Source organism: Camelus ferus, chromosome 30 (genome assembly GCF_009834535.1).
Source record: "Camelus ferus isolate YT-003-E chromosome 30, BCGSAC_Cfer_1.0, whole genome shotgun sequence".
In the NCBI taxonomy this organism is placed as follows: domain Eukaryota; kingdom Metazoa; phylum Chordata; class Mammalia; order Artiodactyla; family Camelidae; genus Camelus; species Camelus ferus.
Window position 1 is genome coordinate 25,414,718 of NC_045725.1, and position 17,158 is coordinate 25,431,875.

A 17,158-nucleotide genomic window follows, 5' to 3' on the forward strand; every position below is an offset into this window, starting at 1 on the left:
GAATAAACTATAGAAATTCACATATAAGAGAATGTCCAAGAAATGGGATATGAAGTAAAATGGTTTTTTGCATCTCCATTTATCTAATATAAGGATTTGGGTTGAAAGATATGAGTCAAATATTATTATGAGGCCTCTATAAAGAGAACCAATTGGAAAGAGCAAAGAAAATATAAACACAGTAAGCTAAATATTAAATTTAGTTGAAGTCATAGAGCGTGAGAATTTGTTTAGAAGTATATAAGCCACACATTCTTTTTCTTTTTTTAAAAATCTATCAATGACAGTTTTACAATGGATTCCAAAATGGTACTTGGAACAATGCCGTAGTGGGAGGGACAGAGTTCATATATTTCCATTCCTGACAGGGTGTGGGTTGAAACTCACCTGGCCAGCTGTTAGCAGCAACTCTGAAGGCAAGGAGGTAAATGCTGACATTACCTAGTATCATTTTTAACAATGAATATGCATTGGAATTTTTACTTTAAATGATAGAAACCCAAAGGAGACTTGACTGAAACCAAAGAATATGCTATTTTTATTTTTATTAAGTCAAGTGTTTTTTAAAAAAGAGCAATTTGTTTTTTGATGCTTTGAAGTTTTTATAAATGTGGCAGTGGTTGCTAGGAGATATTAGCAATATCTGTCACCTCCCTCAGCCCCTGAGTACCTGATGTATTTGATTGATTTTTTTTAAAATGGGGATGTTTGAATATTTTTTTATCTTTACATACTAGATAGATTTTATTTCATCGTTTTATTAATTATTTCTGGAATATAAAATGGTAAAATACTTAGAATTCTATCTGTATTTTAAATCATATGAGTTTAAATTTCTCTTTTGCAAAATAAGTTGGAAATGCTTTTAATTGCATTTTTCACAAGTAATTCTTTCTTTACAGATACTGTTTATCATTCAGTTAATTATAACCAGGTTTGTATATTTATTCCAGCAGGGTAGCATCTACTTTTGTGAACTTTGAATTTCATTCTTGGGTTGTTAATAGCTTTGTGGTAATTATGGAAATTATAAGACATGAAATACTTTGGGGATATAAATTTTTCTTTCTGTACTATGTAGGCAGGAATAATTTCACTCAGAATATTTTGGGTTGTTAGAAAATCTATCTAAACTTTTACATTTTTTCTTTAAAGTGAACCATATTTTTAAAAAAATCTATTTAGCCTAAACTTTTACATTTTTACTTTAAAGGAAACCATACTTTAATAAATGAACTATTTTGGGTATAGTAGAAAATTAATTAAAAGCTGATTCTACTGTATAATATCTCTATTGATTATAGCTGCCTGCAGAACATATAAAAAGTTAACATGAAATATTAACATTAATATTTCAAACATTAGAATTATTTACAATGAAGAAGGAGCATATGATAGCAAATAAATCGATAAAAACTTACCAAGTGCTCATATGTGCCATCATTTGTATTCTTTACTGATAAGATACAAAGATGAATGAATAAAGACATGAAAACTACCCTCAAGAGAATTATGTTTTGAAAGCAAAAATAGAAATATCAAAAAGCAAATGATAAGCGAAATAGAAATTCAAACGTGTATACTTCATATCTATAGGAATATACATAAATGTTGTGAATTGCACATATGTATATGACCATGAAATGAGAAAGTGCATGGAGAAATAAAGGCAACTGATTTGTCAGTGTTGTGAAAGCAAAATTCAAGTTTATTGTACAGGCGGCAGAACCTCATATTCTGCCGTCTGTACAATAAATTTGAACTTTAGAATCAAAGTTCTTCTTTTACCTTATTAGAGGTTAAATAACAAGTCACTTCTTTGGGAAGTATTATAGGCAAAAATATAATTATATTTTATTGCTATCAAAGTGATATATTTTTTTCTGAATAAAATTTTCCCATTAGCTCCTCCCTCTGTAGCTATGGCTGGCAGGAGGTGATAATGGGACTGTAAGTATGAAATTATGGAAATCAGTCCCAATTTGGGATAAGGTGTTTACAGTCTTGCAATTCCAATCTATATTATGGTGCATTTGCATAGATTTCAATGCAATGTGAAAAGATTTTCCAGTAAATATTCAATCTAGAGAAGACCTCCTGGGTAGATCACCAGAGTCCTGGAAAAACAAATGGAACCTGAGATGCCTGAAGGCAGAGAGGTATTTCAAAGAGCCTTGATGGGGGCACCATGCTGGGAGGTCCTTTCTACAGCCCAAGACCCCAGTCAGAGACATCAATGTAACACGTACCTGCTGGCGGCAGCATCTCCCTGCCATGGAGCCGTGTGGCGGGTCACTCAGGGCGTGGCCTTTTAGAGCACCCGTGCCGTGTGCTCTGGATGGCAGCACAGTGTGGGAGGAAGAGGGTGGCTTTGAGAGTAGGCTGAATGGACCGGTTTGCACACCAGGTGCATCACTTAATGGTTGGATGTGAAATGAAGATAATTTCTAACTTATAAGATTTTTTGAGAATTAGAGACAACAGAGTGAGTAAGGATGCTTCCAGAATGAGAAACGAGGGCAAAGAGCATCTATTCCAGCAGACAGGATGGGCATGGCGCGGTCTTAGCCCTGCTTTGCTCTTGGCTGGTGTGTGATTGTGTGCAAATCACCTCACCTCTTCTGGCCTCAGGTTTGTTTTTTTTTTTTTTTTTTTTTTTTTAATCTTGAGAAGAAGGGAGTTGGCAGGCTTGAGCAATCATACTCTTTTTAAAGCAGGTAAGACACTAATTGTTCAGTTCTCTGCACCATCATGCCAGGAAGAAACACCCTTCCACTCTGATGCCAGGGGCACAGCTGTACCAGGGAACGAGGGTGACACTGAGCAAATAGCTGGGAGCAGAGGACCAGGTGGGGATCATTCAGCTTTTTAATACAAATCCCTTCTCTTCCTTCAATATCATCTGTCTGTAGTCTTCTTTTTTAAAAATGTAATTTAATTTATTTTTGGTTTTTTGGGGGAGGGGAGAGGTAATTAGGTTTATTTATTTATTTTATTTTAGTGTAGGTACTGGGGATCGAACCCAGGACCTCATGCATGCTAAGCACGCGCTCTACCACTGAGCTATGCCCTCCCCCCCAGTCTCCCTTCAATAGCAGTGAACCAAGAGCCAGAATGTCCATTGCTTTCCCCTCCTTTGATGCCAGACATTTTGATCAAATATTAACCTCGGTTGTACAACCAAGGCTTTACAAATATTAGGCTGCCTTTTATCCAACATTTTATGATTTAACAAAAGCCTGTGAAATCTCCTCAACTCAGATCTTTAATTTACTTGATTCCTCTACTTCCCTAGTGGACTTGTTAGTGCATGGGTAATAGGAGCTGTTGTTGTAGAGAGAACGTGATAGGGGTGAAGATATTTTTGAAGATATGCAATTGTAGCTTTCTGAGGTGTGAGGCATTTAATTTCCAGACACACCCAGAACATATGTTTCTTGGAAAACACCTCCCTGAACCCAGCTTTAATAGCACAAAATGAGAAATACAGTTATGTACAAATTTGGCAGAAAAAAATGTGAGATTAAAAACAGACCCTAAGCTGGACAAGGGGGAAAGTACCAGCATGTAGCAGGCGTGCGTTTGGCAGCCTGTCCCACGCTGAGCGCAACTTAGGAGCAATAGTAGATGCAATAGAAAGAGCACTTAATTTCCAAGTGCAAATGGGATTTGGTTCCTCAGTTTTCTCATCTGTAAAAAGGGAGCGATAATATCTACCCTGCAGAGTAGGATTAAAGCTAATATATATAAAACACGTCTGGCACATTTAAAACAAGTTACCCAATGCTATCTTTTTGCATTAGGTTTAGTAGACTGAAGAGTCCATATTAACTGGGAGGATGCTGAACCCAATGCAAGGGGTAGGTCCAAGGCAGGATCTGTGTAAGATTCTCTGCTACTTCTGGAATTGATTATTGATGGGGGAGCAAAGAATCTGTCCTAAACCAGTTACTCTCTTGCTTTGGTTTGGTGTTGCCTGTGGGTCTACACTGTCAAGAGAAGGCGTTAAACCTAATGACTGCTAAACCCCCAACATCTTTCAAGGTCTGTTATCTCTTGAACAATATCAGTGGCAGACCGCAGTGCCTCATGTCCTGTAAGTTGCATATGGAATGAGTCAAAAGGAGTAAAACAGGTAAAAAAAATGAGTAAAATATTACAAAGAACATGGCCCAGGACAACTGGCTGGGTGCATCCTCAGCCGTGGAACCCTGAGGGGAGAGTGCAGAACCAGGGAGGGCCTGGGGAGAAGGAGGAGGTGGAATGACGCTTCCTTGGCTGTTGACTTGGCTGTGGGGAAATGGTAGCCCATGACCTTATTTACCTGAATAAAGGAAGTCCTACCACAAAGCAGGTAGAATTGGCCCCCAAAAGATAGATTTAAGTCCTGATAATCCCCAGTACCTGTGAATGTGATTTATTTGGAAGTGGGGTCTTTGCAGATATGATCAGGTTAAGATGAGGTCATATTGGATAAGGGTGGGTCTTAAACCAATGACTAGGGTCCTTATAAGAAAAAAGAATTTTGCACACACACACACACACACACACACACACAAACACACACACACACACATGACACAGGAAAGAATCCAGGTGAAGATGGAGGCAGAGATTAGAGTGATGCCTCTACAAACCCAGGCTGGCTGGGAGAGAGGAGGCATGACACAAATTTCTCCCCGAGAGCCTCTAGAAAGAACCGACTTGGCCAAAACCTTGAGCTTGGACTTCTGGCCTCCGAAACTGTGGGAAAATAAACTTTTGTTGTTTGAGCCACCCAGTTTGTGGCAATCTGCTGTGGCAGCCCTAGGAAACTGGTTCACACCACTCCATGAAAATAGATCTCTGTCTGTATCAGTGGCAGTATCTCCATCTATATACCAGGAAGCTGGTGACCTTAGCTTTCCAGTTTTTAATAACATATCAGCGTAAGTGCACATGATGGCATCTCGAGTGCTTAAAATGAGAACTGTTTACCTACTGTGCCCTGATCATCATTTTCTCTCTCTCTTGTTTTGTTTTGTTGGTTTTAGACTGTCATCAGATTCACCATGGACTCTCTCATTGCTGCAAACACCAAATTTTGCTTTGATCTTTTCCAAAAGATCAGCAAAGATGATTATCATAAGAACATCTTCTTCTGTCCACTGAGCATCTCAGCTGCCCTTGGCATGGTCCGCCTGGGGGCCAGAAGTGACAGCGCCCGGCAGATCGACCAGGTACAGATCCCGGACTCTTGATCCAGGCTCAGAGTCAGACCCGAATCCCGCTTTGACCTGTCTCTCTGCTCCCTGTGCCCTGGGCTTGCTGGGAGCCCGTGTCTGCCCTGTGCTGTTATTTATGTCCCCGCCTTGCTTTCTCTGCCATCCAGCCTTTATTCAAGACTCACTTAAGCCTCCAACTCCTTCATGAGGCCTCTCCAGCCTCACCCATCTGACAGCTGTTCTCATTCATCTCCTCTGTCTCTGTCCACTCATCTTTCTCTCTGTAATTATCAAGACCAATATTGACAGTAATTTTTAATATGTGCGTGCATTTTCTCTCTCACTCCTTACACTAAATGAAAATTTATTAAGCACCAGTTGTGGTTCCAGACACTAAAGATGCTGGTGTCCTCCTTGACTTCTTGCTTTTTCTCTCACTTCCCATTAAATTTGTCAGAGCTTCCCACCATCTCCCCGAGGTCTGTCCCTTCTAACCTGGGGACGGCTTCCTAACGGGCTGCCCTGCTCCACTGTCGGTGTTCTCAACCCAGGTGCCAGGAAGCTCCTTTCAAAACCAGAGTCAGATCCTGTTTTCTCATTGGCTCAAAATATGGACTTTCCACTTTGCAAATGATAGAAGCCCCAGTCCTTTCAAAGGCCGATGAGGGTCTGGGGATCTGAGTTCCAGGTCAATTGGTGACCCTATTTCTCCCTATCCCCTCACTCCAGCCATACAGCCCACTCCCTTCCTTGGGAAATCCACACCTGTTCCTGCTTTGGGGCCCTTGCTCCACCCCCTTTGCCTGTTGTTTTATTTAACCCACCACATTCAAAATATTATCATATCAACAGGCAACAGTTAAACATTTAAATGAGATAGTTTACTTTTTTTTTCATACTAAGTCTTCTAAATCTGGTGTGTATTTTATACTCACGGGCAATTCAGGCTGGCTCCTTAGCTGCGTGTGGCTCTGTGGCTCCTGGAAGCCTTGATATTGATATTCTTTTGGTTTGGTTACATTCACTTTTAAATGCAGTCCCAGGGGTGGGGGAGCATTCAGCTTACTTCCCCTCCATTCCACCTCACAAACCTGGTCAAAAGAAACATCCACCTTTCTTTCAACTGCTGTTGATTGTTCTGTTTGACTATGTCATTATCGTCATTGCCACGTTGTAAAAACGTGTCTGAAGCTATTCAGACTTCCTGCCATTTGTACTGTCTGCTGTGATCACACAGGTACTACACTTCAATGAGTTTTCCCAGAATGAGACCAAAGAACCTGATCCCTGTCTGAAAAGCAAAAAACGAGAAGGGCATGTCGACAACTCTCTGGAAGGGCAGAAAAAAGAAACGACAGGATCTCTGACTCTGGAGGTGAGCCACTGTGAACCCCTGCGCCTCTTCCTTCCGAGATGCTCAGTCTGGCGGCCCTGGGTTTGGTTACGGTTGCTTATCCCCAGGCATTAGGTCCTGGCTGTCATCATCAGCAACATCCGAGCAAAACTCCCGTGTGACCCACAATGCCTTTCTGATGTCCTTGTCTGTAAGGACACAGTATCTCCTGCTCATGGCAAAGATCGTTAGAGCGTAGCCTCGGTACTGCCCTCCTTTGACAGGCGCCAGGTCCCCAGGGTGGAGCCTGGGTGAGGGTGAGCGGCAGGAAGGTGGAGGAGGCAGCTACGCCTCACGCTCTCTCCACTTCTGCCTGTTCTATTTCATGCTGAAATCGGCGCTGACACACAGACCTTTCATTGGTTGTCATAAGCCAGGAGCAGTAAAGATCCTCTCCAGGTTAGATATACCCCTACATTAGGATAAGAGGAGGATGGGGAGAAGATGACCTCTTTCTTGAATCGTTTTGAATACAGAGAAGAACAAAGTACACTGATCTAAAATCTAGTGTTCACTGTGGAGTCCCCAGATATATATTTCCTGGGTGATCTTGATTGGTATCATGGGAGCCGTGACTGGGAGCGTGTCTCACCCTCCATCCTCTCTTCTCAGCTTGCTCCCCGACGTGGTAACAGTGTGAAATGACAATGTGCTTTAGTGATGCTGTGACTCTTCCCGTTAGATCACGTTTTATTTCTTCTTCTGTTAGGCTGAGTCTTCAAACGACGAGAGTGGGCTGCTCAGCTGCTACTTCGGGCAGCTTCTCTCCAGATTAGACAGGATCAGAGTTGATTACACCCTGAGCATTGCCAACCGGCTTTATGGAGAGCAGGAATTCCCAATCTGTCCGGTGAGTTAGGCGTGACTGGTGATTGTAGACACCATGTAGGCTAGGATTTAAAAATCAAGGAGTAGCTGGATTACTCACTGGCTACCTAGAGCACAAACCTCCGACAGGAGGATGTGCTGGTGGGATGTCTGGGACCCATCTCTTTCTCTCACACACCTTCTGTTGCCCTCCTCCCAGTTTTCCAGCTTGCGCTGCTTACAAGGCCCCTTGGGTGAAACAGAATGGGTGGAAAGAGGGTCACGTGACCAATAGCCTGGGAACCCGTGTGGGTTGGGTAATGGTGCTTTCTCCCGTGACAGCCCTTCCCAATCAAGGTGCCTGGTAGATGCACTTGGGAACCCCTCTTCCCGTTGGCTCCTCCCTCCCCACTCAAGGCACTTCTCTAAGATCACCTTTTGTGCCACGATCAGGCCACCTCCCTATGGAACTCCAAAAGGCGCAAGTCTTGTCTCTGTGGCTAAACAGCTTTGTACCTAGAGCAAGATGTCTCTGAATCTGTCAGTTTCCTCTCTCGCCACTAGAAGGAACCACAGATTTAGCAATAAACACGAGGGGCCTGACCATTGGGAAAGATGAGGTTGAGTGTTTAGGGCTGGTCTAGTAAGGGGAAAGGGGAGACTACTTCGACAAAATTAGTAGGTTCTCTTACAATGGAAATGAGATTTTATATGCTGGTTTTTTAAAAAAACTAGCTTTATTAAAATATAATTTACAATTCACCTATTAAAATGCATACAGCAATGGTTTTGGTATATTATATTACAATTTTTAAAAATTGTGGTAAAATATCTATAACATAAAAATTGCCATTTTAACCTTTTCTAAGTATACAATTCGGTGGCATCAATTACATTCAAAATATTGTATAATGATCACCATATCTATTTCCAAAACTTTTTCATCATCCTAAATAGAAACTCTGTCACCATTAAGCAGGGTTCTAACTCTTAAGGATTAGAAGCATTTTACAGCCAAGCCTCTAAAGTTACTTGTTATTTGACCCGTGATGTCCTGACAAATGGAATGTCCAAATCTGGTAGGAAAAGCTTGTGCCGTCGTAACTATGGATTGCTCCATGAATAAGCATTCTGTACCCTAAATTGTCACTACAACCACTGAAATGTTTCTTGTTAATTAAGACCTGGCATAGAAAGAGGCCACAGGCATCCAGTTTAAGTGGTTAGACACATCTTTCTTATTAGGCTTCTCATGACTGCCTCATTCCTAACTTTCTGCATAATTACATGATTTTATTGCATTATTTCCATTTATTCTAATTTGTCAGGAATACTTAAATGGTGTGATTCAGTTTTACCATACAACGATTGAAAGTGTTGATTTCCGGAAAGACACTGAAAAATCCAGACAAGAGATTAACTTCTGGGTTGAATGTCAGTCCCAAGGTAAGAAAGACTCAACACATTGGAGCTCCTATTCTTTCCCATTTAAGACAAACAAATCAGCCCAGCTTTTCAGATTGCTAGTCTGTCGGGACCAGATGCTTACATGTGTGGACTGGGTCCAAAGCTTATTTTGCAGGTGTCAAACAGTTAAAATGCTTAGATGTTACAGGTACTTATTGTTGGTCTGTTGCTCCACCATAAAGGTGAGATGCCTTTCATCCAGGCACAATACCAGCAGGTTGTCACTATTTCCGTTTTTTTTAAAGGGTCAGTAGAAAGATTGTGAAAAAATTTATTCAGAGGGAAATGGAAACAGTAAAATTCCAATTCTTATCAAAATTTCACTAGATACATAAGTGTTTTCTGGGTGAAGGGCATTTAGAGATAGTGATAAGTGGTAAAAAATCTGAGTTCAACATAAATGGAATAATTTTTCAATATGAAACTGCCCTGTCTGGTCTTTCCTTGGGGAAAGCACCCAAACTCCATATTTATTTCTCCTTACTTCTTCTACAATCCACAAAAATTCCCATTCTTTCAAGGTTCCACTCCGTTGCCAAGAGGAAATCGGGCTCACTGAAAATATTCGTACTAAGAAGTGAATATCTAGTTTCTCCTTCATTATTTTAGTTCACTTTCCCACGTACTTCAAGTGTAGGTGACGTCAGTGTCGTCTATTACTGTGGGATTGAAGTGGGACTCTTCTTGAGGTGGAAGAGTCTTCTCATCTTAAGACGTAGGCATGCATTCAAGTAACTGCTATATTGGCATTTTGAGGTGGGGAAGGATACATCCTGAAAATGGACGACTGCTTGATAGCATGGACTCCTCCAGTCTGCCTTAGAGCTGGGTTCTTGTGGAAGGAGCCCAGAGCTGGGCCAGGAGTGGGAAAGACTCTGGACTGATCCTAGCCAGACTTGCCACTGTTTGGCTGTGTGGCCTGACGTCTCATGGGATGTAGTTTATGCTTCTATAAGGAAGGGATAATAACATCTGCATCTCATGGTTGATGTAGGAGGCAATGGGAGATGGCATGTGCAAGTCCCTACAAAACAGAGTTTCTATCATGGTCTAGCACATGTATCTGCATTTTTGTTTATATGTGAGCAAATAGACTCTGCTGTGATGAGTGCTTGAGGTAGTTCTTCTCAAGGAGATTATAATAAAAAAATAAAATAAATTATAAAATAATAAAAAAATAAATAAAATCAGGTGGCAGGATCTATACGTTGAAAGATCAACCATGGAATAAAATATCTGATGACCAGTTCCAAACAACGATACAGAGAATCAGACACTCTGTCAGTTACAGTTCTCCTTTAGGAGTAAGAGGGTCCCTTCCCCCCCATCACTCCCACCCTTACCTCCACTTCCACCCGACCCAGGTGGCCCTTTAGCTGAATCCTCTTGGATTAGTTCCTGAATGAGCCATGCTCCAGCCTTAGGGATGTTAAACCGCAGTAAAAAAAAAAAAAAAAAAAAAAGCCTGTGTAGATGAACACCTTTGCTACAATTCATATCCAGGTTATTCCCTGGAACCTTTTTGTTTTAAGGTAAAATCAAGGAACTCTTCAGCAAGGACACTCTCAACAACGCAACGGTGCTGGTGTTGGTGAATGCTGTTTACTTCAAGGCCAAGTGGGACAAATACTTTGACTGTGAAAACACGGTGGATGCTCTTTTCTCTCTGAATGAGGTACTGTGTGAGAACTCAGAGTTTTCCAGGCAGTCCCCTCACGGGTTCCGCTAAGAGTGATTGGCAGCAAGTATGATCCAATCTCAGCTTAGGTCTCTGGGTTACATCTGACATTTACAATAAGAGCATTTTGTTATGAGCAAAAATCAGCATGTTTACGAAGCGTTTTTTTGCCAGGAGCTGCGTTTTCCCATCATTATTTCATTTAGTCCTCAAAATAACATGAAAATGGGTGCCCTTATTATTTCCATTTAGGAACTGAGGGCAAAACAATGCAGAGGTGAAGTAACTGAGCCAAAATCGTGTGTTAGGATTCACATCTGTGAGTGTTTGCCTTAAAATCCCGTGTTCTAGGCTGCCGGGCTGTAGACAGGGAAGGCAGGAAGGATCAGATCCCAGCCCAGAACTTTCGATGTTATTCTTCCAAGCTCTGCACATCCTTCTCTGCAGAGTGAGGATCCCCCACATACTATGAGATTATTAGGAGATTATTATGAGGTGTAAGGACCTGGGGTGGTGCCCTTTCCTCTGACATAAGTCTATGGAGCAGGAGTTGTTATTTAATATATACAAGATTATTATTTAACCAAGGCTCCCACTGATGGGGCCTTTCAGGCCAGTAGGGGTATGGGGGTCGTGTGAAGCCAAGAGACTGGGATTGAGCAGGCATGGGAGATCGAGCTGGCAGGGCTAGTTTCTGCTGGCCACGCTGTGTGGGTAGACTCCTGGATGGACAGTCTACCAACAAGTGGTCCTGGAGCTGAAGAACCTATTATGGTTTCATCAGGTAGAAAGAGTCTTGACAAAGTAAGAGCCACCTGATCAGTGGGTGGGAGACATTTTTCCGTTCGATCACTGGTCTGGCTCAGAACTTCTGGTGAAGACATTTCTCATCTTAATGGGCTCCTTAGCATGGCAGTCCTGTGACTGTCTACCTTGTCCACTGCAGAACGAGAAGAAGAGTGTAAAGATGATGAATCAAAAAGGTCTATTTAGAATCGGCTTCGTAGAGGAGCTGAAGGCGCAGATCCTTGAACTGAGGTACACCAAGGGCAAGCTCAGCATGCTGGTCCTGCTGCCGTCTCCCTCAGAGGACAACCTGAAGGGCTTGGAAGAGGTAAATCTCCACTTCCATTTCTCTACCAAATATATCATCATAGATCTTTGGGGAACAGCATTACCTACTGTGTACCATCTTAAGGGAGAATGGTAGCTGAGCTATCAGAGAATCAAAGAATACGTAAGAATCTGATTTCGATGAGATATTTATTTCTCATCTGTTGAGAACTAAAGAACAAATGCCAAAAAAGTTGGATGGGATTTTCCTCTCGAATATCATGGTTCTCTGCAACTGGTTTTCCAGACCAAGGAATCTGGGCAACATGTAACCTGAAAATTGCTACGAATGAAACAGCTTTTCCTTTTGCCTGAATATCCTGACTTCTGGCCTCTTACTCAGATTGTTTTGCTGTGTCTCAGTTAAGGACCCTTTAGCTGAATCCTCTTTTTGGGCACGTGTGCCTTGACAGAAGTGGAGATACTGATACTGAAATAGGCTGCTCGCTGAGGTAGGAATTAATAAAGGCTGGGGAAGAGAGAGAAATACAGGGAGATGGAAGGACAGGTGTAATAATCAGAATAATAACCACGATTCAAAATTGTCATGGGTCAGCACGGTGTTAATGTGTTACTTGACATACATTATTTTGTTTAATCCTTGTAAGAGCCCAGTGGTATTATCTCTATTTTTATAGAAGAGGAGGTTCAACTCCAGAACATTAAGACTTGGTCAGAGCTCACCCAACTTAATCAAACGAGCTTGGCTGGGCTTTGAACGCTAGCTTGTCAGACACCAAAGAACCAGAACCCAAATTGTCCTGTAACTTTTAAAGAGGAGAGAGATTTGCTGAGGAGTTTTAAATGAAATCAGAGTATTTTGTGACTGAGGGAAAGACCTTGAGGCTTGTCTCCAACTGTGGAAACAGACCCAGACCCTTTGAAGTATTTGGGGCATCCTTGGCTGGCTCATCTGACCTTAAACATTATTTTCTTCCTCTTGTAGCTTGAAAGGAATATCACCTATGAAAAAATCATGGCCTGGAGCAGCTCAGAAAATATGTCAGAAGAAACAGTAGCCGTCTCCTTCCCCCAGTTCACGCTGGAAGACAGCTATGATCTCAATCCTGTCCTCCAGGACATGGGCATCACAGACGTCTTTGATGAAATGAAGGCTGACCTTACTGGAATCTCTCCAAGTCCCAGTTTGTACCTGTCAAAGGTTGTCCATAAAACCTTTGTGGAGGTGGATGAAGACGGCACCCAGGCAGTGGCAGCCAGTGGGGTTGTCGGCATGGAAAAGTCCTTAGTGTCCTGGGAGACATTTAATGCTGATCGCCCTTTCCTCTTTTTCATCAGACACAACAAAACCCAGACCATTCTCTTCTATGGCAGGGTTTGCAGTCCTTGAAGGGAGCACACTGCCTAGTACTTGGGAGCTGGAAGAGAGTGGCGATACTGTCTTCCCTGGTAGAACATGGGCGTTTGTTTTTTTTGCTCACATCTAAAGCTGACCGAATTCCATCACAACGCCACGCTCCCATTTTCCAGCCATTGGTCCTCGCTCGTCCTGACCTTTCTCTCACCCTGTAGCAGATTTTCATCTAAGTCCATTAGTATCGAAGGGCCCTTGCTCCTCCCTGAGCTTTCGAGCACATACATTCACCCTCTGTGATCTGAAGGTCAGCAGCATTGTGGATGATACTGCTTCTAAGTTACCTACCTCCTTATGAAGGAATCCTGAAAGTTCAAGTCCTTAGACCACTTCTAGGAAATGGCAAACTCAGAAAACACTTTTCCGTGGATGGCAAGAGAAAATGTCTAAATGGCATGTGCTTTGGAAACTCAGCTCTATTTCTGCAGCACTTAAAATCCTGTGCACCCCTGGCAGGATGCCCTGCCTCCCCCTCTTCCGTCTTCTGCTGCGCGGAGGCCGTCCTGGGAGGCTCTTCTCACCTGGGAGAAAGTACAGCGTAAGGGTAGCTTTAAGGATGTCAGACCCTCCACCAGCACGCACTTGGCGCAGAGCAGGGGAATGGCATTTGTCTCGTGAATCTGACGTTGACTCAGGAGAGCGGCAAGCCAATTTAAAAGAGGTTAGTGCCAGTTTTCCCTCTTGAGACTCTGAGGCCATCATCATAAAGCACTTCCCTTGGTCTCTTCTCCACCCCCGGCCTAGAGAAGCCTACTGTTGTGCCTCCTAAATGCCCAGCGTGTCGAGGTCGGGAGGGAAGCCGGGCTCCCCTTTCTCCTCTCTCTGTCCTCTGGCCTCACAAGAGCAGGCCTGGGCATGATGCACACGGGTGCCCCTTGCCAGGAAGGCTGGTGGCTTCCTCTCAAGCTCTAGTCCACTAAAGGCCTGATACCGGAGTCTTTAAGACTCCAGGAGATGGGACTTCAGTTCTCTGATGTGTGAGTCTGAGTTCTTGGTCTCTGCCTTAGCTGCACGCCTAACTCGGAATCCGGCAGTCTCTCCTCTTACAGGTGAATTTCTAGTCTTGGTTGTGGCCCAGATTCCCAGCCCGAAGACCGTCCTCCTCCCAGGTGCCACTGTGCTGGCCGGGTGTGGCGGTAGCAGTTTTTGGGGGAGAAGGTAGGTTGACTTCACCCACTGGCCCTCCCCTCGTTCTCTCACTAGTGATTTCCTTGTGCCATGAAAGACGAGCGCCACAATCTCTGTTCAGGCTTCTCATTGTCCAAGCTGTTCATGGTGTAAAAAATTTCTCACTGATAACGTGACCCACTTCTTCCTAGTCCTTTATCCGGAATGCATGTCGCACAAGTCAGATTTATCTCAGGTAATCAAATATTTAGTCTCTCCTGCGGTTGCTTTTGGGGTTGACGTCTTGAGGGCTGATTCCATACTGACCTGGCGTGACAGCTGGACACGGAGTGAATAACCGTGACCCACGTTTAGGTCTGGCATCGCCCAGCGTTGCTCTTGTTCCACTTCTTTTCCTTAACAAGCACATTTTCTCATTTGTGTTGGGATTTTTCAAAATTTTAAACACAAGGGAAAAATGTATCTCTTTACAATAATGAGAAAAAGTGTGTTTCTTTAGTCTTTCGGTAAATCGGTAAACACGTTCTTTACTGACCTTTGATTGATTAAAATGTTTCCTAATGAGTAAAGCACTTTTGTCATTAATTAAACTATGTACCATGTGTTACCAACTGACTTTTCTCAGTGAAATAAATCTAACTTTAAAGCTTTTCATCCCCAAATGTAGAAATACCTACTCCATAAAGCTAACAATTCTTCTCAGTTATGTAGGAATAATGATGTACCTTGTGCCAGTAATAATTGTTTCCAACTTTCCACAATAATTACAGATGAAGGCACACAAAAAAGATGAAAGCTCACAACCATTGTAAAAACCAAAGAGTGATAGCCAATGGATCATCAGAATAAGGAAGACATTTCTGCTGACGACAAGTTGAGGGGGTGGAGGGAAAGGTGTGGCTGGGGGGTGACCTTCTCACGCCCCCAGTGCTTCCTCCCACTGTTGCCTTCCCCTGAGTTCAGAAACATGAGCTCTCTGCCAGTCTAAGTGCTGGACCCCCATCTCTCTACTTCCTATTTGCTGCTGCCTCCCAGCCTCTGTCTTTCTTATGAGTTTGTTTTCTTTCTGCAGCCATTGGAGGACTGAGGGCAACTCCCCGAGGATGACTCAGAGGAAGCCGGGGACAGGCAGTGGCACTTTGCACCCTAGGCAGTTTGGTCACTACAAGTGAAGTACTTTTGGTGGGACAAGGGCAGAAAGAGCCCTGGTGGCAGTGCTCTTGGGTTTGTATATTTCTTCTACCCTCTCTGTTTAGAGGGTCAGAGAGTGAGATCATACAGAGAGGAGAGGATATTAACTCAGTCCCGTAGAACCGCACTCGATGCGAGCTTATGTGACACTGGGAACTAGGCTCAAAATGAGACGCCCTTTGACTCTTCCTTCTTCTCACACCAGCAAGATGGAACTTCAATATGGCAGCCAGAGGCAGCCCGTCAGGCTGCTGTGACGGCTGGAAAACCAGCCAGAGCGTGCAGATCAGGGCAGGGAGCTCCTCCATTTCCAGGTCAAGGCTCTCTCCAGCCAGTGACGTTGATGGGTTGAACAAATGAGGCAACAGAGATTAGAAAATAATTGATTCAATTATGTCAACTATAACTATTCTGGTAGGAGAACCATGGATGTGTGGTGCCCAACAGGCTCCCTAGTAACCTGTAGTTCACAGGCTCTGTGTGTTCTATTTTATTTCAACCCAAGTCCCCCTTAGGATTTCAGATGTTATCTAATGTAAATTTGCACCTCAAACTCTGCTCCACACCAGTTTTTTCTATTTTTTATATTTTTTGAGCCGGGGCAAGCCAGAACATGTATTGCTCCATCCCTGGCTGCTGTTCACTTCTTTTGTATGTGTGCCATTTTAAAAATTACAATACCATTAACCGGTGGTGCAGGGCCCGTAACTAGGGCGACAGGGTGAGGAAGCTGTGCGATTGTCTCAGTGGACTTCTTTGCTCCATGGTTGAATGCCAACTTCGGACGTGTTCTTCATCCACATTACTCATGGGCTATTTTCATTTTCCCAAATCCACTGTCTCATTCTTTCCTTTTTACTCAATAAAAATAACAAAGTTTATCCCCACATACACACACCTCTTACCAAAGTGTTCTCTATTCTTAATATTTAAGTTAAAAGTTCTCATATTTTAGTACACCATTTCCCTTCTAAATAATGTTATTCAGAATGTGCATCAAGCAAGATTTCAGCCCAAGGTGGGTGAAGAGCATTTAAGAAGCAATCAAATGCATGACAGCAGGGTTGATGGAAACTCACACACCCTTTGTTGACAGACGTAGGTTCTAAACAAGCCAACCCATGTCCCTGGTTAAATAAGTGAGAAAAAACTGTAAGGTTATGGAAAAAAAGTAGTGTTGAATAAGGAAGGACTATATAATGCTGTGAGATGACAGTGATTTATGGCAAGAACCAGAAGAGGAGTTTAGACAACATTTTGGCATGATCAATAGGATTTGAGAAGGCATTATGGAATTGGAGCTGAAATCCATGAAGATAAACTGTGGTAGGACATGAAAGACCTGAATGAAATATAAGAGGACTGCTGGGAGCTAAAAATGCAATAGCAGAATTTAAATAGATTTGAGCGGCAGGCTGGAGCAGTAAGTGTGTCTGGGTGTAGAGGCGTCCCAGTGCCCCCACCGGTGACTGCCAACATCAAAGAGGGGAACCCTTGCCTGGAAGCAGATGCAGCCCCTCTGACTCTCAAGTTGCCAAAGCAGGTTGCAACAGCCACCAAACAGCATTTGTAGTTAGTCTGGGGAGAAGTCTTGAACACAGAGATAAGCATATAACCTAGATCACCAAATGGTTGAAGGAAATGGTCACTTGAAGAAAGAAATCAACCTCAACAGAGTTAAGAGGTCTAACAAGAGACATTAAAAAACATAAAATAAGAATAGGGAATTATTCAGATATTCACACAGTTATTACAAAAGGTCAGTAAGTCGACTGAGTACCAGAAGGAACACAGCCGGAAAG

The 17,158-nt window shown here is 42.9% G+C and overlaps 1 protein-coding gene across 3 annotated transcripts; it reads left to right on the plus strand.

Annotated features, from left to right (window-relative positions):
• The first annotated feature begins 371 nt into the window (after positions 1-371).
• Positions 372-14,730, plus strand: SERPINB12 (serpin family B member 12). 3 transcript variants are annotated; one of them, XM_032470480.1, is made up of 9 exons: positions 385-424; positions 2,759-2,849; positions 5,034-5,219; positions 6,442-6,579; positions 7,307-7,447; positions 8,733-8,850; positions 10,404-10,546; positions 11,496-11,663; positions 12,609-14,730. In XM_032470480.1, the coding sequence occupies exons 3-9, from the start codon at positions 5,052-5,054 to the stop codon at positions 13,011-13,013; spliced, it is 1,281 nt and encodes a 426-aa protein (XP_032326371.1). In that variant the 5' UTR covers positions 385-424; positions 2,759-2,849; positions 5,034-5,051; the 3' UTR covers positions 13,014-14,730. The 3 variants fall into 3 exon arrangements, with proteins under 3 accessions (XP_032326370.1, XP_032326371.1, XP_032326372.1); XM_032470479.1 differs by lacking the exon at positions 2,759-2,849 and having other exon boundaries at positions 372-424; XM_032470481.1 differs by lacking the exon at positions 385-424 and having other exon boundaries at positions 2,740-2,849.
• Positions 14,731-17,158: the final 2,428 nt, after the last annotated feature.